Source organism: Typopeltis vanoorti, chromosome 5 (genome assembly GCF_054136105.1).
Source record: "Typopeltis vanoorti isolate ZY-2024b chromosome 5, IOZ_Tvanoo_1.0, whole genome shotgun sequence".
Taxonomy (NCBI): domain Eukaryota; kingdom Metazoa; phylum Arthropoda; class Arachnida; order Uropygi; family Thelyphonidae; genus Typopeltis; species Typopeltis vanoorti.
The window spans coordinates 82286539-82313948 of NC_143553.1; the positions used below are offsets into that span (position 1 = coordinate 82286539).

At 33.9% G+C, this 27410-nt stretch overlaps 1 protein-coding gene across 1 annotated transcript in view; it reads right to left on the reverse strand.

Moving 5' to 3' along the window:
* The window catches only part of LOC150106600 (uncharacterized), a 468912-nt gene that overhangs the window by 90692 nt on the left and 350810 nt on the right, over positions 1 to 27410 (reverse strand). Inside the window, exon 15 of the mRNA XM_090393439.1 lies at positions 7483 to 7764. Coding sequence (XP_090249565.1) covers positions 7483 to 7764 — 282 coding nt within the window. The remainder of the gene's footprint in view (positions 1 to 7482; positions 7765 to 27410) is intronic.

A 27410-nucleotide genomic window follows, 5' to 3' on the forward strand; every position in this document is an offset into this window, starting at 1 on the left:
TTGTGAAATTCGATGGCCCAAAACAGGAGAGCTAACAACAGATGAAGGACATTTGCTTTTTTCCTCTGGATGTGACTGCAGCGGAAAGGAAGGTGTCAGGTTTTTGATACACAAATCATCACGAAATTCTGTCACGGAATTCAACCCTATCAATAGCAGAATTGCTCTAGTCCACCTGAGAGGAAAACCACTCAATATCACCATCATACAGGTCTATGCCCCAACCACAGATCACAAGGGCTCCGAAGTAGAGGAGTTTTATGGTCAACTTAATGCAACAATTACCAGAGTGAATAGAAAAGACCTTTTGATTGTACAGGGCAATTGGAATGCCAAAATTGGAACAGACATCGGCAAGGATTATCTCCCATTTTTCGGACCATATGGCTATGGGGAGACAAATGAAAGAGGTTTTGAATTGATCAATTTTGCCTCACAAAATGAACTTACCATTACTAACACTCTATTTCCCCATAAACCTTCCAGAAGATGGACATGGACTTCCCCTGATGGTAAAACACACAACCAAATTGATTTTATCCTTGTAAGCACAAGATTTAAAAACTCCATCAACCTCACAAGAACCAGATTATTTCCTGGAGCCGACATTGGCAGTGACCACAATATGGTCATCGCAACTGTGAATATGAAAATGAGGGAAAGATTACCTACAAAATCAACTCGTAAAAGATATAATATAGAAAAATTAAAAGATCCCCAAAATAAATACACTATATAAATACAAATTAAAACAAATTTTTGACATAAGCTTCAAGAAACATAATAGTATCGAATCTAAAACCAAATACTGCTCACAAAAGATAACTGAGACAGATGAAGAAATCCTTGGATATAAAAGGAAAATAAATAAACCATGGATAACCAACAATATTTTGGACCTATGAAACGAAAGAAGATATTTGAAATCTCATATTAATAGTGGTGATAATAGAGAACAGTATAAAAATATTACTAAGATTATTAAAACAGAAATCAAACATGCTAGAAACTTATGGATATTGGATGAATGCAAAAATATAGAAGAGGACTTAAATAAAAATAATTCTAAAAGTGCTTTTCAAATTATCAATAAGCTAACCAAACCTTTTACTGCAATTAATTGGAGCATAGAAGATGAAGATGGAACTCCTATCATGGATAACCAGAAAATAATTGATAGATGGAAATGTTACGCAACTAAGCTTTTTCAAAAGGACCCTCAACTGACCAATGATATTTTGGACGGAATTTTGCCAGGAGGTTCGGAGGAAGGAGATTACCCGATATTAAAAGAAGTTATTGTAGCAGTTAGCTCCTCAAAAATTGGAAAATCACCGGGAAGTGATGGTGTCACAGTGGAACTGATACGCGAGGGAGGTGACATCATCATAGCACCTTGCTAAATTTATTCCAGGACGTATGGAACACAGAGACTTGGCCTTCTGATTGGCGGACTTCTGTCCTTGTACCTATCCCTAAAAAGGGAAACAGCAATAAATGTAGCAACTATAGAACAATAAGCCTTATTAGTCATCCAAGCAAAATCCTGTTAAAAATACTATTGTCAAGAATCGAAAAGAAAATAGAAAGCAGACTATCAGAGGAACGAGCAAGTTTCCGGAAGTCCAGAAGTACAATCGACCATATTTTTACAATACACATACTAGGTGAAAAATACATAGAACATAACAAAATAATCTGTCACAACTTCTTAGACCTTCAAAAAGCTTTTGACTCAATATGGCACGAGGCATTATGGAAAATTTTAGAACATTATGGTATTGACAACAAAATCATTAGGATTATTTAAATCTCTTTATTCCTCATCTGATATGAGAATTGAAATTAAAAATTACAGCAGTGAACTGTTCTGGGCAGAACAGGAGGTAAGACAGAGATGAATCTTGTCCCCTCTTCTTTTTAATTGTTTTCTGGAATATGTCATAGATGAAGCTCTTTATGAATATGACACTGGAATAGTAGTTGGTGGACTAAGAATAAATAACTTGCATTTCACTGACGATATCGATATTCTGGCAGAAAGTGAAGAAGAATTACAAGAGATAACCAGCCGTGTTTTCGGAACATTAAAAAAATATGGATTATACATAAACCTACAAAAAACAAAAACAACGATAACCTCAAAATCAGACATTGAATTCTTAAAGATACAAATTGGCAATAAGCAAATTGAGAATGTAAAGAAGTTCACTTATCTAGGAAGCACGTTGAGTCAAGATGGTCGTTCAAAAACCGACATTAAATACCGAATTGCTAAGGCAACCATGGCCCTACAGAAGTTAAAACCATTGTGGGGAGATAACAGAATAGCAATCACAACCAGACTAAGACTAATTGATACCTTGGTGAATTCTGTCCTTTTGTATGGTTGTGAGGCCTGGACTTTATTGAAGGAAGATGAGAGGAGACTTCTGTCTTTCGAAACGAAAACTTACAGAAGACTTTTGAGAATTCCCTATACCGCTCACGAAACCAATGAAAATGTCCAAAAACTGATTGACTCAATAGATAGGAGAAAAAGAGAAAATATTCTGACAGTTCTCAGAAGACAGATGAAATGGTTCGGACATGTGGAGAGGGCTAATGGCATTCCAAAGCAAACCCTAGAAGGAATCGTTCGGACATGTGGAGAGGACTAATGGCATTCCAAAGCAAACCCTAGAAGGAATCGTTCTGGGATCAAGAGTTAGGGACCGAACTCGATTAAAATGGACTGGTAACATCAAAAAATGGACAAATTCCTCCCTTTCTCAACTGATATCAAGAACAAGAGACCGAAATGACTGGAGGAGGCTAGCAAAGAGTATCACCTACCAGCCATGAATGACCCAACGGTTCATTTAGGACTATGGGAGAAGAAGAAGAATGATTTACCAAAGAAAAAAAAAATCATAGGTATACATATACAGTGAACTTTGTATTATCTGAAATTTTAACTTCAATATGCAAATTTCAGAGCAACAAAGTTTCGATTTTTGGCACCACAGGCATTATGCTCTAATATAGGTTATGATTTCCTCATTTTGTGTATGTAGAATCTTTCGCTTCTTTTTTTTTTAACATAATCTGTTTTTAATTTCTCTCCCTTTAATAGAAATTTTCCCGTTAAAGAATATTGCAACAAATTTAAAGGCATGAAGACATGTAAAGTATTTTTTAATTTAATTTATACTTTTTTATATTAAATGTAATACTTGGAACCACAGTAAACCCACTAAACAACTAAGACAATGCCCAAGAGCAGCAAGTTTAAAAGGTGGAAAAAAATTGAAATGCTGAAAAATGAATTTATTTGAAATATTTAAATTAGTTTAATAAAGCAAACATTATAATTTAAACATATGTAAGCAAAATGATATTCTGATTGCCAGTTACTTGTTTGGCAATGGGTAATGATGGAGGATATATTCAGACAGAAGGTTCTTCCAAGCTATGTGTATTATTTTGATGGGTTTTTTTAATTTTATTATGCTTACATTTTACTTAATTATTAAAAACTACATTGTGTTCATATCTGTAAAAACTGTATATTGCATTCATATTTTTAAATGTTAAAATAAATTGTATCTCAACCATAAAAACACCATTTTTTCAAGGTATATCTGTAAATTTAGAGGTGGCAAAATATTGCTTACATAGGAGTGGCATATATTCTTACAATGTTTTTTAGTAATACTATTCTGTTGTTTTGAGTATGGTAAAGTTTTGGCTTGAAAATAAAATATGCCAATGTTCCATTTTTCACAGATGCTACTTTGTGTGTAAATCATGCTATCTTAAAAATCTTTGAAAGTCAAGACATAATGTGACTCATTTACTTCATCTGAAAATGTGTTTGCGCCTTCTTAGTATGCCAGTTTTATGCATATTTAGAGCAAGCATTACTGTGTATGTTTCTCATTCTCTTTTATTTATTTTTATGATTTTGATATGAATGCAATAAACATCCATGGCATCATTAATACTGCCATAATTTCTAAAATAATTTTTTCTACCAAACAAATTTAATTTCAAAATTTTTTAGGACTTTTCAGTCTACTTTCTAGATGTATCCTTTCACTCTCAAAGCATTATTTCTGTGTTCTTTCACTTATTTACCAGAAACAGTTACAAAATGAATTAATATATTCTTGAACACACAGCAGGAAAAAATTAATTTGCATGGTTGTATTATTTGTTGGATAACATGATATATAAGAATGTAACACTATACTAATAAATAACATAAAATGGATTTACCTTACATATGTTTTTATTAGTATAAAATTTTTCCCCTAGTATCAAGGATATCTTCAGTCTGACTTTCAAATTAAGCAACAAGAACAGAAACCAATATATTCATGGATCTTAACACTGTTTTTCAGATAAAACTGCACTGTATTATTAATACATTACTAAATCACTTAAGGAATTGAACAACGTAGATATGAATATAAATTAAATTACACTTTAATAAATATTTCCAATATTTCGGCAACGCCACATTGCCATCTTCAAAAGGAACTTACAAAAAAAGGCACGTGCACATAGGCACTACAACACAGTAACTGAGAAAGAAGTGATGAAGCTATTGTTCTCCTAAAAGTCCTGATGGTGCCCTCTAGCGGGCTAAGTAGGTGTTCTTGGCCGTTGGGCTGAAGGTCTGCTGATGTAAGCCTCCCAAATTTGGTGCAGTCGCATACAACCAAATTTGTTGAGGTTTGGAGAGTTTCTTAGGGCTGAGGCTGATTCCATAAATAGTCTTTCGAATTTGTATTTGCTACGATGTATTACTGTAGCTTTCTTCCACCATATTCTGTGGCGTGTATCCAGAGCATGATCTGTAAGACCAGAATGGCTGTACTTGTGAAAACAGATGTAGTCCTTGTGTTCAGAAATTCTGATATTCGCTGTTTGGCCAAAGTAAGACAGTTTACAGCTGCAAGGGACCAGGTAGGTCTAGGGGAAGTGGTTGCTCTTTAGTGGAGCGGCCTGTAACAGGAGGTCAGGTCATGTTTTTTTAAGATTTTGGTAATTTTTTCCGAGGTGCCTCGGATGTAGGGAATGGTGATGGATTTAGAGTAATCCTTGTTTGGAAGGGGGGGGGGGGGCTCTGATTTGTAGGTTTTAATATTTTTTGGATTTTTTTGGGGGGTAGCCATTGGCTGAGAAAGTGTTGAGGATGTGATTTAGTTCGCTAAACACTATACACTAAAAACACTATACAACAGGGCTAAACTAATCTGTTCTAATGACATGGCCCTAAACAATGAACTAAACAGTGTGTAAAACTAGCTAAACAAAAGTCATGGGAGGACTTTGGCAAGAACGTAGAAAATAAATATCAAGAAGGTGGCAAGATATTCTGGAAGTTGTTGAAGAAGCTTAGAAATGGAGGAAAGAGTGCTGTAAAAGGAGTTAGAGATGATAAAGGTGACATGAAAACAGGAGAAAAAGATATCCTTGAAGTATGGAGTAATTATTTCGAAAAATTGCTAAATGAAACAAGCAGTGATAGCACAGTGGTAAAAAACACTCAACATGCATACAGTCAGGAATACATATCCATACTTGAAGTAGAAAAAAGCCATCAAAGGCCTAAAATGTGGAAAAGAAGCAGGAGTAGATATATTCGAACAGAAATGCCCAAGTATGGAGGTATAAAAGTCTTATAGTGGCTGCACTGCATAGTTCAGAAGGCCTGAACAGAGGGACAAATTCCAGATGATTGTAGTAGAGCTCTCATAGTACCCATATATAAAAAGGGAAATAAAACTGAATGTGAGAATTACAAAGGTATTTCTCTACTGAGTGTGCCTGGTATGATTTATGCAAGTATACTTGAGAAATGGTTGAGAAGGATTGTGGAAGAAAAGCTTGGCGATGAACAAGCTGGATTCAGGCCAAATATAGGATGTGCTGTCAGGATCAGATTTTTACTTTACAACAAATAGTTCAGAAATCATGGGAATATAACAAAGATCTGTATTTAAGTTTTGTAGATAAGGTGCCAAGAGAGAAGCTATTCAATACGCTACAGTTATATGGTGTCTATGGGGCATTATATCAAGAAATACTTAGTCTTTATTTGAGTTGTAAGTCAGCAGTTAGAATTGAAAGAAGTAGAGGAAGGTGGTTTAATGTTAAATCTGGTATCAGACAAGAAGGTACATTACCCCCTCTGTTATTCATTATCTACATGGATCACATTATGAATGAAAGTGGTATTAAACCTGATATCAAAATTGGAGATGTTAATGTCAGCTCTTTGCTTTATGCAGACGATGTTATACTTCTAAATAAATCCGCTGCAAGTCTGAAAGATTCCCTGACCAAATTGAATAACTGCTATAATAGATATGGTATGAAGGTCAGCAATAACAAAACAATGAAAATAGGCAGAAGCATTGAAAATATCAACTGCATTGTGAATGGAGAACCTATAAAACAAGTAAAACATTTCAGCTACTTAGGCATGATTTTTAGTGAATATGGTAAATTAAATATGGAAATAGACAACAGAATCAACAAAGTTGGTATGGTAGGAAGTCAAATGAATAAATTTATAACAAATAAGAGAGAAATTAGTCAAAACACTAAATTAGCTGTATATACAAGACAGTGTTCAAATAAATTTTAACTTATGGATCTGAGAGTCAGGTCAGAAGTAAAACAGTTGACCAAAAACTAGAGACTGCAGATATGAGAGTCCTGAGAAAGATTAAGGGCATGAACAAATGGCATCAATGGCACTATCATATTAAAAAACGAGGATATTAGGAAAAAACTTGAACTTGTCAGCATCCAGGAATGCATTACAGAGCTCAGGTGGTATGGTCACTTATATAGAATAGTAGAGGAAAGATTAGCAAAACAAGTGATCTCTGCCAGGATGGCAGGAAAAAGACCCAAAGGAAGACCAAGATATGGGTGGATTGATACAGTAAAAAGTGCTTTAGAATATAATAGATCTGATAATGTTGGAGTCTTAATAGGTAACAGACTGATTTGGAGGAAAATTGTGGATAGGAAGTTAGTAATGATGTAAATTTTTCATGTAGTACCATCATATCCTGCCCCCCCCCCCCCCCCCCCCGAAGGTAGATGGCAGGAATTTAATGACGATGATGATAATTTATTAGTTCTATAATGGAGTCATGATACGAATTCCAGAGGATTTATAAATTAGTATAATAATGTCACTAACTCTCAGTAACGTCCACTAATTACCATTATGATACTAAATTGCAAAATCAATTGACTCCATAGCATTCATTAATTACATCCTCTATTTGCTAAACAGAGTGAAAGTGAATGTTCAGTTTTGCCTTTGATTGTGGGATAGACAAAGTCATGTCACCATTTCCTTTTTATCTAAGCAGCAATTATATGTCAAAAAAAAGCAATGTAAATTTTTCTATATTACTGTTTTTTAAACAATAATATACCAATAAAAATAGAACAGTATGGCATGTTACTTACCCAATACAGTAACTGTAGCATTAGCAACTATAACTCCTGCTGCATTTTTTGCAGTACAACTATAAACACCCATATCATTTGCTTTTACATTAACAATAAAAAAAACATCATCTGTTGGCATGACATGCATTCTTCTTTCCCTAGCAGCTGGAAAATCATCTCCACCATCCTTCTGCCAAGCTACTTCAGGATTAGGTTGACCTCTTGCACCACATTCTAGTCTTGCTGTATTTCCAGCCTTTACAGTGATGTTAAGTGGTATCTTCGTAAACAATGGAAACACTGAAAAATAAATAAATAAAGCGAATAACTAAAAAGAAATAACAGCATCAAAGTATGATCTTATTCCAAAATACCTTTATTGATTAATTAATGATGATTAATATCATAGCTATGCAACATATTTACTTCCCATTTTGGAATCTTCATTACTGAATAAAAAATACTATTAATCACTCTTGTGATTAATGTATAAAGCTTTTAATTATCAGTACATGAGCACGAGTGTGCACACAGAAATACAGGAAGGGCTTCAAAGAAAAAGAAAATCCATTCTTACTACCCTTTGATGAAGCCTTAGGTGAAATAATCTATGTGATGTGAAAGATTTCTTTTTTTTTGAAAGACACAGTGAGCAGTCAGTTTTAAAAACACTTATTCTTCAAACTTAGACATATTTCTGATGACAATTTTGAAAGTAGTAGATATGGTTTCAGCTGTCTTCTCAAAAGTGATCCTGAATGTTGTAATAATAATTATAACTTAAAATAACCTTTTTTCTGAACTCATCGGACAGCATTATTCTTTATGATTCCAATTTTGCCATATTTATGTTATACATTTTGCTACTTACTCTATGCAAAGATCCTCCATAGTCCAGCCAGTTTTAATGGAGCCTTTGGTTGGAAAGATCTGCATTCAAATCCAACCTAGAATATGAAGAACCTTATGGTTTTTCAACTGAAAGTGAGTTTAACAGTCTCACATGGTAGTAGCATGGGTTTTTTCCCCAGAAATTTGAGATATTTAACCTAGAAACTGGCAAGAACATATAAAATTTATATATATATATATATAAGGAAGTAAGCTCTGTTTGAAGGTCTTCTTCTGTGGAAGTGAGACATCTTGCTCGATAGGCAAGGGTGGAGATGATGGCCAGTTTCTGAGGAGGGAAGTGATGAGAAGAGCCATGCAAATATCTATCAGTGTGGGTGGTTTATCGAAAAATTGAAAATTTAAGACAGTCAGATAATCTACTGATCTTTAGATCCAAGAAGGGGAGAACGCTGCTAATCTCTAGTTCTCATGTGAATTTAATGTTCTGATGTTGATTATTTAAATGGTTTAGGAAGTTTGAAGTTCCTCTAAACCATGTTCCCAGATAAGGACGACGTCGTCAATGTAGCATAACCACAATTTAGGTTTTAAAGTAGCTATAGAAGGTTTCACTTCCACAGAAGAAGACCTTCAACGAGAGCTTAACTTCCCGAAAGACACCTTCTTAAATAATGGATATTCATCTCGTAACATCACTAAACGTTTGAGACCATGCCAACAACTTCGACAAGAAGATGAATCCAACCCTATCACTCATATACAGTTACCATTATCAGCTCTCTTACCCCAAAACTATCTAGGATTATGAAGAAATTCAACATAAAGACCGACTATACTACTCTGCCAAAACTTCGTTCTTTTCTAAGTTGACCAAAACACAACCAACTGCATTTTCCTGGTGTTTATAAAGTTATGTGCGACTGTGGTCGACCTTATTTTGGCCAGACAGATAAATCTGTTTCAATTCGTCTTGAGGAACATAGACATGACATCTCCTACAATAGAACATAAGCGAGCACCCTTTCCAGTCATGTTCTCTTCTTTGCAAACTCTAACCTCGAAGAACGGCCACACCAAGTTGATTGGGACCACACAACCAATTTATATATATGCAAGGATGAATTTGAAAGATGAATTATAGAATCAAAAGAAATCGTTCTGGACCCTTCACACTTGAACAACAATCTAAGCTACAATTTGCCTGATTCCCATAGCGCAGTAATCCAATACTAGCGCTCTAAAATTAGCTGTCACACACATTCAACTCATGCCAACAGTAGCACGCGGTCACCTATTCAAATATGACTGTTGCTATTCTGCTTCTTTTTATTAAGCTGGAAAGTCTATGTTTTTTACCTTGTTATTTTTATAAGTCTTATGTTATTTCTTATTCTTACTCACCTGAAGAAGTCGGAACACCGATGAAAGTAGTCGTGATTTATTAAAGGTTTTTGTTATACTTTCTCGGGTTCTAGACAGTTAAATTTTAATTTTATAAATATAATATATATATACATATAGGCATAAGGCTAATCACCTTGTTCTAAAATTATGATTACAAAAGCCAATTTGGCAAGTTGTGGGCCTTAAGGGCCTATATCTTGGATTATTATTATTATTTATTAAAGTACCTTGGATTATTATAATTATTATTTATATTTATTACCATATGCAAAAGAAAGATGTGCTAAATTATATATAGGTCAGTAGGTGCATAATCTTTACAGTCTGAACAGGATGCTGGTAACAGATGTGCGAGGACAATTTGCTAATGAATTTCAACGTTCTTCTTTACTTCAACAAAAAGTCCCTTGTAGGACACTAATGTGATCACATAAATCCTGTAAAATGTTCCAGAAGTAATAATTGCTTAAATCATTTTCCAGATTTTTTTTTTCTCCTGAAATTAAAAATCTTGAATAAAATACACAATCTGGTAGGGCGTTTTTATTTATTTATATATTTTTTGTAATGAGAATCCCGTCCATGAAAAGTTATAAACCTATTATACATTAGTATGTTGCTAAAGACCAGATAATCCAGAAATGCTTCTCTGGAGATCAAAGAATGAACAAGTAAAATCCCCCCCTGCCCCAAAAAAATATTTTTAATACATATTGTTAAGTTACAGGTTGTTCATAACTTCTTTATTTCTTATAAAATAAAAGATTTTTTTTTTTTTTTTAATTTTTAAATTTCAGTTTTGAATAATAAGGATAATTTACAATTTGAGTGGCATGATAGGATACCAAAACTGAAACATTTCTATGGTTTCACTCATCTCAATATATTAGGCTGCTGAATGACTGTTAGAGAAAATGGTCATATCTAAACATTTACCTAAATCTGGGGTCATTTATGAATCACAGCTATATAACAAGGATGAAACTTCCACACAGCTTGTCAGGAATGTGGAGACACATTCTTCAAACACAATGTTCAAACCTCCTCTTCTCATGATGTTCTGATATTAGGTATCTACAAAGACACGAAAAACGAAGGTAGGCTGGCAATTTTGGACTTAGCCAACCAACTAAATTTTATTCAGTAATGGTTAAAATGAATTTAAAATTCGCTAAAATGTCATGCTGGCTGGGGATGTCCCACAGTTAAAAAAGGATGACATTGTTCTTAGAGAAACAGGTAAACAATGAAAAGTCAGTTGCTGTAACAAACTCATCCTCAGTAACAGAATTGAAGATAGGCACCAATAAGTGTAAATGATCACTGGAAAAGAAGTGAAATCCAGAGAGGAGTATCATATCAATATAATTGATGTTAACAAAACAAAGAGGATTAAAACAGGTGAGATACTGATAAATAATAAATATGTTATATTCAGGCAATAGTAATTAAAGAAAGGAAGGGGAAACTATAGCAATTAACATTAAACAGAAACTTCTTGAAGGGAAGGAAATAAAGTCATATGAGCAAATTTCAAAATGAGTTTTTGAGCAATGAGAGTTATTTGCCTATGGCTTAAAACAAGATTCCCCTATTCAGTTCACATAAAGAAAAAAAAAAAAAAATTCTTGTAGAAGATCTAACCACAGCAGAGCAGGACATAAAAAATAGAAATATAGAAACATATTGAGAAAATTTGAAGAAAAGGACAAGCATAATAATAATGGCAAGTGCTTCCTCAATTTCTGATCAGGATATGAACTAGTCATTACAAACACCATGCACCAATCTAAGAACATGTATAAATTCACAATTCACAACAAAAGAACAAGAAATAAGAAAACTTCTTGAGTGATAACTAAGTTGTGTGATATCTTCACAGTAATTCAGAAAACAAGAGTACACAGATAATTTGAGACATGAAATGATCACCATTTATTTTCAAAAAAAGCACAAGTAAATATACTGAAAAGAAGCACATGTGTGAAAGTTTTAAATAGAATCAAAGTAGAATAACTTCCAGTGGAACTATACATCAAATATACAAATATTATTGGAGAGAAAAATGAGTTTCAAAATAAGATTCTGAACCTAAAAGCACATCACAGCAAGTTTTTTTTTTGCTGGCTCAGAAAGCAAACTGACAAGAAATTACATTCATGTTTTTATTCTTTATCCAACAGTAAGCAAACAAAACTTTGCACATTACTTGTATATAGGGGCAGTGACTTCAGCAGATTGCTCTAGTATCCCATTATTCACAGCACATTTCATTTCAGATGTGTATACAGCAATACATTATGGGAAGGATCACACCCAGACTAGTTTTCACTTTTACCGAGTCTCCTGAGTGGGTGTTACAACCACAGATACAGAGAGCTAAATCACTGGCAGAAATAATGTTTTCACACACACAAACATCAAAATGGTGTACCAACATATTATTGAAATATTCCAATTGAGAGACAACTGCATCAATTTTTGCCCCTCCCTCTTGTTCATAAGTAAATTACAAAAGGAAATTATATTCTTGTTTTCATTCGTTAACCAACAATGAACAAACATGAATGTGCATATTAAGTATCTTCACTTTCTTATATAGAGAAACCTATGGTATAAATTCACATGTAAACCACAGTAATTAACTTTTTAATAATATGTAAATATTTCACCTTAAGTATCATAAGACATCATCAGTACAGTTATAAACAACAACAATAGGAATTACATTCAAAAAACACATTAGTGCACATGCTTACATTGGAATTCCTCTATGTAGAGTAGCATATTTAAGGACTAAATACTACTGGGCTGCAGTTAAATTAAATTAAAACTGATACATTTATTTCATACAGTTGAGGATAACAATTTCCCAAACTTTTGGGATAGTTACAGTTAAGATTGGGTTTGTGCCTTAAGGCTTCAGCACTTTCTTTATACAAACACTCATGTTTATATATGGATCGATGTAGTAGCTTGGTGTGTGGCCATTGTATCCTGTGGTTGGCATTTTCAACTCCATGTTGTGCGAGACCAGATTTGTGAGGTTTGATAAGACGGATGTTGTCTTGATGTTCAGAGATGTGTTTATTTACAGATCTTCCTGTTTGTCCATAGTAAAACAAGTTATAAGAACGTGGCACTTCATATATGCCAGGTAGCATCAGAGGTGAGAGTTTGTCTTCTCGAGGTAACAAATTGTGAATTTGGTTTATTGGTTTATAGAATAGCAGCGAGTTTGTATTTCTTCAAAATTTTTGACAAATGTTCAGAGATGCCTTTGATATATGGTATTGGAGTACTGTGGGCTTCTTCTTGTCTAAGTTGATGTTTCGAAGGGTGAACAATAATTTTTTGAGTTATTGGATTGAATTCATTTAGTGAGGCCTTTAATAATTTCCAATTCTTGTTTTAAAGATTCTTCAGAGAAACAAAATTAAAAAGTTAATTACTTTTGCATACATATGAATTTAGAGCTATGAATAATCCACAGGTTTCTCTATATAAGAAAGTCTTATTCCTTCATGGAGAACTGACAGCACAGAAGAGCAACTCACTAGGAAAGCTTCAATTGAAACTGAGTAAGCTGCATGCGAGAATCTCATTTTTAAAGAAACACAGATGCAATAACCTTATTCCCACTTTTGCTAAGCTAAAGGAAGTTATCAAATCGCAAAGTGCTCATAAAATTTATCAAAAAGCTAGCCATTCCTTGTTGCTTAATCAGTTACGAGTTTCAAAAAAGGAACTGGCAATAAATATCACAAAAATAACAGAATTGGAAGCTGATTTATCAAATACATTAAATCAAGACTTGCTACACATGGTTATTAATATTTCAAAAAATGCAGGCATCAAAACATTTGAAACAAGCAACGTAAATCTCGATAAAAAATACCTAACATTACTAGAATGATCTAAGAAAAATACAAGCAAATTACCTGCTGAGAAATGGGTTGTTAACTTATCTGGCCATCCTTTAACTGAAGATGAATTGAATGTATTAGTATGAAGTCCTAAGTTTGCTATTTCATCCAAATGTATTCCTTATCTAGATTTCATACATAATATTGAAAGGAACACCAGTCATCTGTCTAGTCTTGAAGCCAATAGACTATGTTTTGAAATAGCCAAAGTGATCTATGATGCCAAACCATAAGAATTGAATATCCCACCTTCAAAATTAAAAGCACTGAACTCTTAAAACGTAATAGCAACATAATTATCACAAAAGCAGACAAGGGGAATACCACTGTAGTTTTAGATACTAATTCATATGATCGAAAAATGAATTTATTGCTTCGAGATCACAATACACACTCTCAGCTTAATTATGATCCTACCAAAAGGCAGCTCAAAAAACTCAACAAGTTACTAGATGAAACAACATCCATAGATAAGGAAACCATCAAAAGACTTAAAACATACCATTCAAGGCCTCCTAGAATATATGGTTCACCTAAATTACATAAAAGCAACTGTCCGTTTAGACCTCTACCGTGGATTCTATAAGCAGCCTCCTGTATAAAATATCAAACTTTTTGTCTTTCTTTGTCCCCTCATAGACCATTCAGCTTCATCGCTAAAAATTCCACAGAATTTCACACAAAAATAAAAGACATTAAAAAAGTCAGATACATCAGATACAGACATGTCAGTTACAGATAATAAGAGTCAGTCAGATACAGATAATAAGATTCAGATACAGACAATAAGCTTCAACATTGTCTCTCTCTTCACTAATATCCCTCAGAAAGAGACAACGGAATTGTTAACCCAAAAAATTTCCATCTAATATTGTGAAATTATTCAAATTTGCAATCACATCAGGTTACTTCACAAGAGGAAGGAACAGCAATGGGCTCACCCTTATCACGTAACTTAGCCAACTTTTATCTTGAACACTTAGAAGAAAGAATTTTCACTCTTGACCCAAAAAACCAGCAATATGGCTATGATATGCTGATGCCATTTTTGCAGTCTGGAGTCATATAGAACAAGAACTTGACTCATTTCTAAATAATATCAACAACCTACATCCTCGCATCAAATTCACACTACAAAAGGAATCATTGAAAGGTATTAACTTCCTCGATGTACACATCCAACGTAATCAAGACGGTTCCATTTCCACTTTGGTCTATCGAAAACCAACTTTTTCAGGTCGTTATATCCACAACACATCGGCTCACCATCCATCTCAAAAATATGGCATCATAAAATCTTTGGTATCCAGAGCACACAAATTTTGTTCCTCTGAAGAATCTTTAAAACAAGAATTAAAAATTATTAAAGATACAGCCTCATTAAATGGATTTAATCCAATAACAACACAAAAAATAATTAGCCATCCTTCAAAACAATCTAGACAAGAAGAAGCCCACAGGACTTCTATACCATATATCAAAGGCATCTGAACATTTGTCAAAAATTTTGAATACATACTCACTGCTAACTATAAACAAATAAACCAAATTCACAATTTGTTATCTTCTCCAAAACACAAACTCTTACTATGGACAAACAGGAAGATCTGTAAATGAACACATCTCTGAACATCAAGACAACATCCATCTTATCAAACCTCACAAATCTGGTCTCCCACAACATGCAGTTGAAAATGCCAACCACAGGATACGATGGCAATATACCAAGCTACTACATCGATCCCTATATAAACATGAGCATTTGTATAAAGAAAGTGCTGAAGCCTTACAGCACAAACTCAATCTTAACAGTAATGACTGTCTCACTATCCCAAAAGTTTGGGAAATTGTTATCCTCAACTGTATAAAATAAATTTATCAGTTATATAAATCAAGTAGATATTAAATCCAGCATTATTTCAAAGCCGAATGTAGAAACTATGAAAGTTTTGTACGAAATTTGACCGGAGAGCTTACAGGAATATACTTGCCAGCATTGACTTTATAGGAGACATGATCGCTTGCACAAGTGTCCATATAATCGCCTTCTATTGGTCCATTTTGATAAGGTTTCACTAGCCTGACAGCTGTTTCGAACTGACTGGTTCTCCTCAGAGACAAGGCAATTATTTAAGTAAAGCCCTCTCTAAAAATTAGGCGATCATCCATTTTGATAAGTGAAACCTTATCAAAATGGACCAATAGAAGCTGAATATATGAATGCTTAGGCAAGCGATCATGTCTCCTATAAGGTCCGCGCATTAGACAACTTGTAAATGCTGGCAAATGTATTCCTGTAAGCTCTCTGGTCAAATTTCATACAAAACTTTCATAGTTTCTACATTCGGCTTTGAAATAATGCTGGATTTAATATAATTTTGCATTGCCGAACTAAAGCCTTTTGGCTCTTTATTTTAGTAAATTTATCAGTTTTAATTTAATTACAGTCCAATAACATTTAGTCCTTAAACATGCAACTGTATACATAGAGGGATTCCAATGTAAGCATTGCACTAATGTGTTTTTTTGAATAATTCAAAAAAACACATTAGTTATAAACAATGTGTTTTTAACAACAAACACATACAGTTATAAACAACAATAATTCCTATTGTTGTTTATAACTGTACTGATGATGTCTTATGATACTTAAGACAAAATATTTACATATTAAAAAGTTAATTACTGTGCCACACGTGTGAATTTATAGTTAAGTATCTTCATGACTTCATAGTAAAGAATTTATGGAGACAATAAACCACTTGTTGGAATAATTAGTTTACTTATAATTAAGAAAATAACACTCAATGTTTCAACCTCTAATATCAAGGTCATCATCAGGAAAACATACATATGCACAGGACACAAGCTACGTGACAATACACAAAAGTAAGATAAATCTAAATGCACTTTCAATTATTTATCGTAGCTTGACCTCTGGTAAAAAAAAAAAAAAAAATATATATATATATATATATATAAAAAATAAAATTAAAAAATAAAGAAATTAGCAGCTACACTCAAGGAGTTGATAGGTCATTTCCCCTCCTATATAAAAAATACACAACACTACATAAACAAAATTAAGACCATCACAATCAATGACGAAGATTTATTATTCAGCTTTGACATAACTACCCTTTTCACAGTCCTGATCAATGATACTATTCTTATCATACAAAACATATTTCACAACCCTTTTTACACACATACTTCACTCCAGGTATTTCATGTAGCAAAATAATTTTTATCTTAAAAAAAAAAAAAATAAATAAAATAAAAAAAAGCCATGGGCTGATCTCCCCACCTCCCACTCCCATAGTTAACTTTTACATGGAAGACTTTGAGCAACAAGCTCTAGATTCAGCAAGCCTAAAGCCCAAAGTAAGTCTAGCTCCTCAGATATGTTGATATCTTTGCCATTTGGCCCCTAAGCCATGAAACATTAAATACATTCCTAAGCCACCTGAGCAACCAACACAAACATATGCAATTTACCATTGAGATTGAAAATAATAACTCACTTCCTTTTCTAGACATTCTTGTCACCCTCAAACATAGAGGCCTAACAACTTGCTCCAATGAGCAGGTGCTGAACAAAGAAATATGAAATTATTAGCCAAGTGTTTATAAAAAATGGCTATAACAAAAAAACAATACACAAGATCCTCCCACAATACCATTAAAGGCAAAAAAAAGATTACAAGAATGCCATAGCCATACCATACATTAGGGCAGGGTTTCCCAAATTGTGTTCCGTGGAACACCAGTGTTCTGAGGAACGTGAATAAGTGTTCCGTGAAAAATTATCAAAATTAATATTAATATGAGCATGGAATGGTTTTAAATGCTGTGACTCTAACCAAGGTGTTCCGTTAAAAATTTCATGATTTGTGAAGTGTTCCGTCATAGGAAAAATTTAGGAAATGCTGCATTAGGGGAATATCAGAAAAAATAGATAGAACACTATATAAATACAACAATAAGGCAACTTTCAGACTTTTTGCAAAATTAAGAAATATACTCAGCTCATCCAAAGATTCCCATCTCTACCTTGCCCACTAAGGAGTTTACAAAATTCAGTGCACCTGCAACTTACCATACATAGGGAAAACAGGGTGCACCATCCCAATAAGAAAAGACAAACATAAATGGCAGATTAAATTCCTCCACTATGGCAAAACAGGCCTGTCAGACCATGCACTCCAAACATGTCATAGAATCAACTGGAAAGACACCAAGTCCCTACACTGAACCAGGTTTTGGTTCAAAACCTGGTTCAAAAGAAAGTTTAAAGAATTCTGTGAGATGCTGAAACATCATCTAAATCTAAACAAGAATGACAGATTAGTAATTCATTTGAAACTAATAGAGCATCCAACATGATGGCAGAAATCAACACAACACAATAAAACCATAAGAGGACTGTAGAGATGCGTTTAATGTAGTTCCACTATAAAACTTTATTTTTATTTATTTAGAGATGTAAAATTTAAAAAAAAATTTTAATGTAAACATCAGAAAAGAAAAAAAATCAGCTAACACCTTTTTATTCCTGTATATACAGGGAGTAGGCATTTATTTAAATATTTATTTTTATTATAATTTTTCCCACCAGAGGTCAGGCTAGGACAAACAATTAACAAAGCATTTAGATTTATCTTACTTTTGTGTCCTGTGCAAATGTATGTTTTCCTGATGATAACCTTTCGAAACATTGAGTGTTATTTTCTTAATTATAAGTAAAGCCATTATTCCTACACATCGGTTTTTGTCTCCATAAATTCTTCACTATGAATCCTAAAAGAAATTTTTCACTGTGTAATCCTAAAAGAAAGAATTATCTTCATGACTGCTTGGACAAACTTTTATTTGCTTATGCTTGGTAAGGATGAAAACAAGAATATAATTTTGTTGAGTATAATTTAAGCAGAAGATTATAAAGATTAATAGAATAACACAAGAATACTGTAAAAGAAGTAGGTTAATCCTTGTATATGCTTCAGTTAAAGATTGGCTCCAGCTATAGCAAAAACCACCACAGCAAATTAGCTCACTATTGCAAACTACTGAAAAGTTCTGATTCAAGTCCCTACAATGCTATGTTAAAACAAACTGACTAAAGAAAGTGATTATAGCTGTGATTTTGCTAGTTTTCTATGGTGAGAGTTGATTGTATAACTAATCCTGAAATTACTATTAAGTAACATTTTTAGATATATGCTTATTAATGACCATGTTACCTGACAGTAAGCATACAATAACTAAGAAGAGAGGTTTCCATCACGCCTTACCAAAAATTAGCTACCCTTATCTGCTGACTTAAAGATCCTCTCCACCATGTGGACTATCCTGGGATCTACCGTATCTCTTGCTCCTGCAAGATTTTAAATAGATATTGGCAGTTCTTCCATCAAAAAGAACACAGAAAATACATCCTTCATCTAAACTACAGTTATTCCAGGTTGGTAAACCATGTCAATGGATACAGATCACCAGATCTAATGGAAGAAAACGTCCTTCCTATTCAAAAAGACATTAAAATCAGAGAGGAAAAAACACTATTTCTGTAATCAGCCACAGCACTACAACATTCCACAAACCTGAACAAATTTAGCTGCATCACACTGCAAAAAAATCTGGGAGATCACCATTTTGAGACTGTCATCAAGTGTCCATTACTGAACCCATAGAGGGTGCAGTTAGGACTGTAGGAGCATGCTTTGACAATCAGACCGTGTTTGCCTTCCTATTAGTGCCTGTGTAAACACACTCAACATATTTCTTTGTGTCGATGAAGATGCTTTAGTAGCCAAGGCAAAATATTGATATATTAACCTAATTAACTAGAACAGGGATCTCCAAACTACGGCCCACAGGTCAGATGCAGCCTGCGATATGATTTTATCCAGCCCGCCAATTGGACTAATTTTTCAATAAGAATCGGGATGTTGATAGATTTCAAATGCATTAATTAAAATTGTGTTCAAAATATATTCCCGAATAGCAAAAAGTAATAGTAATCCATGCTACGGTCTTTCTGACCGTAAAAGGTCTGTTAAAATGGACTAACAAAGAAAAAAAACTTGAATTTTACAGAATTTTACAAGCAAATTTGAAGAAATTTGCTATTAAATTTATCTCTATTTTTGGGACAACGTATCTTTGTGAAAAACTTTTTCCCGAATGAAATATATCAAGTAAAAATACAGGGCAAATTTATCTGATGAAAATTTGAAATCACTACTTGTAATTAGCACTTCAAAATTTGAACCTGAGTTTAATAGATTTTAAAAACACAAACACAGTTACATCATTCACATTAATGGTTTTATTATAATTTGTGATAAAAATATGAGAATTGGCTGACAGTGTTCGCTGTAATTAATATACGATAATTTAATCTCACATACTCCTTAATCAGTTTTTATCTGCTTTCAATAAAACTCATATCTAGTTCTAGAGTTTTTTTTTTTACTATGACCTGCAGAAGAGTGCTGAAGTACCCAATGTAGCCCTCATGGCGAAAAGTTTGAAGACCACTGAACTAGAAGAACTGGATAAGTACCAGATTGAAATAATACAGGCGACTGGAAAAAAAAAAAAAAAAAAACTGGTGAGATCTTTCTAAGCAATAAATACAAAATATTCTATTCAGGAAATAGTAATCGGGGGAAAAGAAGGAATAGCAAATATCAGAATGGGGAAGAGGACAATCAGACTTATTTGTGCCTACGGTCCCACAGAAGGTTCTACTAATGTAGAAGTGAAGGAATTTTTTGAGGCTTTAGAGAAAGCAACAGACTTGCTGGGGATGATCTAAATAGCAGAGTAGGAAATGATTGTCAGATATACAGAAATATTTCAGGAAAATTTGTAGAAAAGAGCAAAGCTATTAATAATGGTAAATGCATGTTGGATTTCTGTTTTGAACATGGACAATGTTCCAACATAAAAATGTGCACAATAAATTCACATGGAGAGAAGAGGCAAGGAATAAGAAAAGTCTCACTGGCTATGTTATTGCTGATAGTGATGTTTTCTCACTGGTCCAGGACACACACTAGAGTGTACAGAGGATTTGAAATTGGAAGTGATCGCCATTCAAGTCTTGAGCAAGATAAAATTGAATTTCATATTGAAAAGAATAACATATAAGAAATTTTTAAAGTGAATAAAAGTTCAGCAGCGATCAGATGTGAACTGTAGATTAAAATACACAAACATATTTCAAGAAAAAATGAAAGAGTTTGAAAACAGGAACCAAACCTTGGAGATTCAGTAGCAAGCCCTGAAGAAAACACTGATTGATTCAGCCAGAGAGGCATGTGGTGAGGTTGTCTTCAAGGATAGAAAAATCAAAACTCCATGGTGGATAGAGGAAGTGAAGGAAAAGAAGAAGGTATATCACAAGTTCCGGTCAAATATGTCAGCTTGTGCTCTTAGAGAATAAAGAGACAAATGTAAGAAAGCTAAATGCTGTGTAGAGCTAGCTTAGTAGTTGGAATTGAAGGATATTTTATTGCATATTATCTCCACTGTTATTCTTCATCTATATGGATCACATTATGAGTGAAAATGGTATCAAATCTGATATCAAAATTGGAGATGTTAATCTCATCTCTTTACTCCATGCAGATGATGTTATACTTTTAAATAAATCCAGTACAAGTCTGCAAGATTCCCTGACTAAACTGAATAACTGTTGTAATAAATTTGGTATGAAAATCAGCAATAACAAGACAAAGACAAAAATAAGCAGAAACATTGAAAATATAACTGCATCACAAACGGAGAACCTATAGAACAAGTAAAACATTTTGGCTACTTAGGGACAATTTTTAGTGAAGAAGTAAATTAAATATGGAAATAACAACAGAATCAACAAAGCCAGTATGGTAGGAAGTCAACAGAATAAATTTATATGGAATAAAAGAGAAATTAGTTAAAACATTAAATTAATTGTATACAAGATAGTGTTCAAACCAATTCCACCAAAAACACTTGATCAAAGACTAGAGACCACAGATATGAGGGTCCTGAGAAAGATTAGGGACGTGAACAGATGGCATCAATGGCAATATATTAAAAACAAGGATATTAGAAAAGAACTTGACATTGTTAACAACCAGGAATGTGTTAGCAGGGCTAATCTCAGGTGGTATGGTCACTTACATGGGACCATACCACCTGTATGGTCACATGGGAGATGAAAGATTAGCAAAACAAGTGTTCCAGAGGAACACTTGTTTTGCTAAGATCCAGAGGAAGACCAAGATATAGGTGGATTGATACAGTAAAAAATGCCTTAGAAGACAGAAATGTAAGATCTAATAATGTTGAAGTCTTGACAGATAACAGATTGATTTGGAGGAAAATTGTTAATAGGAAGTTTCATGTAGTACTATCATAATATCCTGTACACGTCCTTGAGAGTATATGTCTTCTTCAAGTGTCATCCCCTAGAAGGAGGTTGACAACCGTGTCACGGAATTTTTTTCTTTCTTTTGCTGCTCTGTAATAACATTTATGGTAATTCAAGCCAGTCCAATCTTTAATGTCTTCAAACCACATTCTCCTGGGTCTACCTCTCCTTTTTTTTCCATCCAGTTTCCCTTCTAATATTAATTTCTGAATTGCCTTCTCGTCTAGTTAGATGTCCAAAATATTTAAGTTGTCATTCTTTAATTATTTTCATTAATGTTCTTTTCATTTTTGCTTTCTTTAAAACATCTTCATTTTTCATTTTCTCTGTGTATGATATTTTCAACATATGTCAGGAATTCAATAATGATGATGATCTAATTAGCTAAATAAATTTATTAGCTTCAGACATCTGTTTTTCAATGATGACAATGATCTAATTAGCTAAATAAATTTATTTAATTTATTAGCTTTAGACATCTGTTTTTCCATTGAACAACATTAGTGATAATAATCAATGTCAAAGCATCCATACAAGATTATCTAAGAAATAGTAATCTGGGTATTCATTTCAGTCTTTTTGCAGTCGCAATATAATAAACAACATGCTGTTGATTGGTTATTAATAGCCATTCTGTTGGTTAGCATTTTTGTTGCTATATCTACAAATCCAAGAAAGTATCCAGGAATTTATAGCACTTAGAATGGCAATTCCCACTGAGTTTCAATATAAGAAATTCCTAAGAAAATATATGAAACAAATTTTGAGTACTGTATTACATTTTTGTCCAGCGAACGTCTTTCCCAACTAAGCTCAAAACTCTAAGAAAATCAGAATTTTGAACTTCTCAACTTAATCCTCTTATTAACCTCCCTACCGGCCAACGTGGATGAAATAGTGATACCAAACTGCACTTCTTATCCATGTTATTCAATGGGTTTTAGAGCTTCGTATCCAGATTTATCTCGAAGTCTATAGGCGTCGTGGCCGGTTGAGGGGTTAATGCCGAACTAGAACTAACGTGAATAAGGAATTACAAGTAACTTTAAGCAAGTTGTCATTAATATTCCAAAAAATAATTTTTTTTCTCTTATAGCAAAATGATGAATATCTGAAATGAGGCTGAATTATCAGTTTCATTTGAAAAATTACAGGAGACAATTTATTAAAATAGACTTCATGCTTTTTATAGAAAGGACTTTTATAAAAACAGCAACAACTCGCAAAGTAGACAGTGCAGATAATGATTTTTATATCTATGGTTATCTGCTGGATTTCACAGCCTGTCGTAAAATGATCCATTAGGAAAGTGCACGACCATGTGAGATTTCTCTTCTTGTTTCTTGGAACTGGAAAAATAGAGGAGCAGTCGGCATCCTTACTTCTTCTCATATAAAAAGTTAATAGCTGATTCATTAGTTAATTTGCATGAAATTGTCAATTAGCTAATGATGAATCAGCTGCTAACTTTTTATGAAAGGTATGCCTTTATATAAAATGTAAAGGCATAGATAAAATACATTTCAAGTGCGCACGCGTGCATGAGTGCTTTTACATATATCTGAAATGTATGCCTTTTTATGTAAAGGCATATAAAAAGTACTCAGGGACTGCTGTCAATCTTTGGCTTCTTTCTTCTTTTCAAGGATTAGGCATATGCCTGTTCCAGCTTCACTGGTCTTTCCATCTTGTTGCTGGTCTTCCCCCACCCTCTCTCTCTCTCTCTCTCTTTCCCTTTGGTCTATATCTATCCACCTCTTTTGGTAGACAATATCTTTCCATCTTTCCTATTCTTGAGAGACACTTGTGACATTAAATTAAGAATTATAAACACGTTAACACAAGAATATTTTAATGTTTGCCAAATATTTCAGTCTGAAACTAACAGACTATCCTCAGTGGCTTGATAGGAACAGTTTTTACAAGGTGGAATACAAACAATTGATCACTCAAAAGTAGAACGAGCAGCGTGATGTTACATTGCTAAGCATTAAAGAGAGGTAAATTTCATCAGAGTGATGAGTAAATTATAGGTATTAATTCACAATTTCATAGGTAGAAGTGGAGGAATTTTTTGAGGCTTTAGAAAAAGCAACTGACACAATGAAAAAGGAAAAGTTGGTCCTTGTTGGGGATCTAAATAGTAGAGTAGGAAATGATTGTGAGACATACAAAAATATTTTGGGAAAATTTGGAGAAAAGAGCAAAGCTAATAATAATGGCAAATATCTGTTGGATTTCTGCTCAGGACATGGACTGGTTATTACTAACACCATGTTCCAACATAAAAATGTGCACAAATTCACATGGAGAGAAGAGGCTAGGAATAAGAAAAGTCTCATTGACTATGTTATTGTTGATAGTGATGTTTTCTCCCTGGTGCAGGACACCAGAGTGTACAGAGGATTTGAAATTGGAAGTGATCACTATTTAGTCTTGAGCAGGATAAAATTGAATTTCATATTGAAAAGAATAACATGTAAGAAAGTTTTAAAGCGAATAAAAGTTGAGCAGCTCTCAGATGTAAACTGTAGACTAAAATACAGAAATATTATTGAAAAGAAAATGAAAGAGTTTGAGAACAGGAATCAAACCTTGGAGATTCAGTGGCAAACTCTGAAGGAAACATTGATTGATTCTGCCAGAGAGGCATGTGGTGAGGTTGTGTGCAAAGATAAAAAAATCAGAACTCCCTGGTGGACACAGGAAGTTAAAGAGGCAGTGAAGGAAAAGAAGAAAGCATATCAAAAGTTCCTGGCAAATAAGTCAGCTTTTACTCTTACAGAATACAGAGACAAATGTAAGAAAGCTAAACAGTGTGTAAAACTAGCTAAACAAAAGTCATGGGAGGACTTTGGCAAGAATATAGAAAATAAATATCAAGAAGGTGGCAAAATATTCTGGAGGTTGTTGAAGAAGCTTAGGAATGGAGGAAAGAGTGCTGTAAAAGGAATTAGAGATGATAAAGGTGAAATGAAAACAGGAGAAAAAGATATCCTTGAAGTATGGAGTAATTACTTTGAAAAACTGCTAAATGAAACAAGCAGTGATGACAGCACAGTGATAAAAAACACTGACCAGGCATGCAGTCAGGAATACATATCCATACTTGAAGTAGAAAAAGCCATCAAAGGCTTGAAATGTGGAAAGGCAGCAGGAGTAGATGATATTCGACCAGAAATGCTGAAGTATGGTGGTATAAGAGTCTTACAGTGGCTGCACTGCATAGTTCAGAAAGCCTGGACAGAGAGACGAATTCCCGATGATTGGAGTAGAGCTCTCATAGTACCCATATATAAAAAGGGAAATAAAACTGAATGTGAGAATTACAGAGGTATTTCCCTACTGAGTGTTCCTGGCAAGATCTATGCAAGTATACTTGAGAAACGGTTGAGAAGAATTGTGGAAGAAAAGCTTGGTGAAGAACAAGCTGGATTCAGGCCAAATAGAGGCTGCCAGGATCAGATCTTCACTTTACGACAAATAGTCGAGAAAGCATGGGAATATAACAAAGATCTGTATTTAAGTTTTGTCGATTTGGAAAAGGCATATGACAAGGTGCCAAGAGAGAAGCTATTCAATACGCTGCAGTTATATGGTGTCAATGGGGCATTATATCAAGCAATACTTAGTCTTTATCTGAGTTGTGAGTCAGCAGTTAGAATTGAAGGAAGTACAGGAAGATGGTTTAATGTTAAATCTGGTGTGAGACAAGGATGTACATTATCCCCTCTGTTATTCATTATCTATATGGATCACATTATGAAGGAATGTGGTATTAAACCTGATATCAAAATTGGAGATGTTAATGTCAGCTCTTTGCTTTATGTGGATGATGTTATACTTCTAAATAAATCTGCTACAAGTCTGCAAGATTCTCTGACTAAATTGAATAGCTGTTGTAATAGATATGGTATGAAGGTCAGCAATAAAAAGACAAAGACAATGAAAATAGGCAGAATCATTGAAAATGTCAACTGTGTTGTGAATGGAGAACCTGTGGAACAAGTAAAACATTTCAGCTACTTAGGCACAATTTTTACTGAAGATGGTAAACTAAATATAGAAATAGACAACAGAATCAGCAAAGCTGGTATCGTGGGAAGTCAATTGAATAAATTCATATGGAATAAGAAAGAAATTAGTCGGAACACTAAATTAGCTGTATACAAGACTGTGTTCAAACCAATTTTAACTTATGGATCTGAGAGCTGGGTCAGAAGTAAAACACTTGACCAAAGACTAGAGACCGCAGATATGAGAGTCCTGAGAAAGATTAGAGGCGTGAACAGATGGCATCAATGGCAATATCATATTAAAAATGAGGATATTAGGAAAGAACTTGACATTGTCAGCATCCAGGAATGTGTTAGCAGAGCTAATCTCAGATGGTATGGTCACTTAAATAGAATGGGAGAGGAAAGATTAGCAAAACAAGTGTTCTCTGCCAGGTTGGCAGGAAAACGACCCAGAGGAAGACCAAGATATAGGTGGATTGATACGGTACAAAGTGCCTTAGACGATAGAAATATAAGATCTGATAATGTTGGAGTCTTGACAAGTAACAGACTGATTTGGAGGAAAATTGTAGATAGGAAGTTAGTAATGATGTAATTTTTTCATGTAGTACTGTCATATCCTGTACACCCCTTGAGGGTACATGGCAGGAATTTGATGATGATGATGATGATGATGAATTAAAAAAAATTTTTTTTAGTGTGTTATCCGGATTAAACTTTCCCATATTTTTGACAAGGATATACAATCATTTTGATTCAAGTTAGGGAGTTGAAGTAAGGCCTCAGCACTCTCTTTGAATAAGTATTTGAATTTATAGCGACATCTGTGTAGAAGGCGAGTCTTGGACCAGAGAATGTTCTGGCTTGTCTCTATCCCGTGCTGTGCCAATCCAGACTTTTCGGATTTGTTGTGAAGAATGTATGATTGATGTTCTTGTATTCTTTTTTCTATAGAGTGTCCGGTTTGCCCAAAGTACAACAGACTGTAGTTACACGGAACTTGATATACACCAGGCAGAGACATAGTTGAACGTTTATCTTTAGAAGAGGGGGAAATAGATGGATATTTGTTAATAGGGATATAAGTGGTTGTTAAATCATATTTCTTCAGAATTCTTGAAATTGGTTCTGAAATCCCGGAAATATATGGAATTGGAACTCGATGTATTGATTCTTTGTTGTTCTGAATTGGATTGTAGGAATCGAACAGATGTTGTGTAGTTTTTTCGGATATTCAGAACCATTTAATTTCATGTGATGTTTGATAGTTGCAAGTTCTTTCTGTAATTCATGGGGAGAGTTAAGCAATTAGTTCTA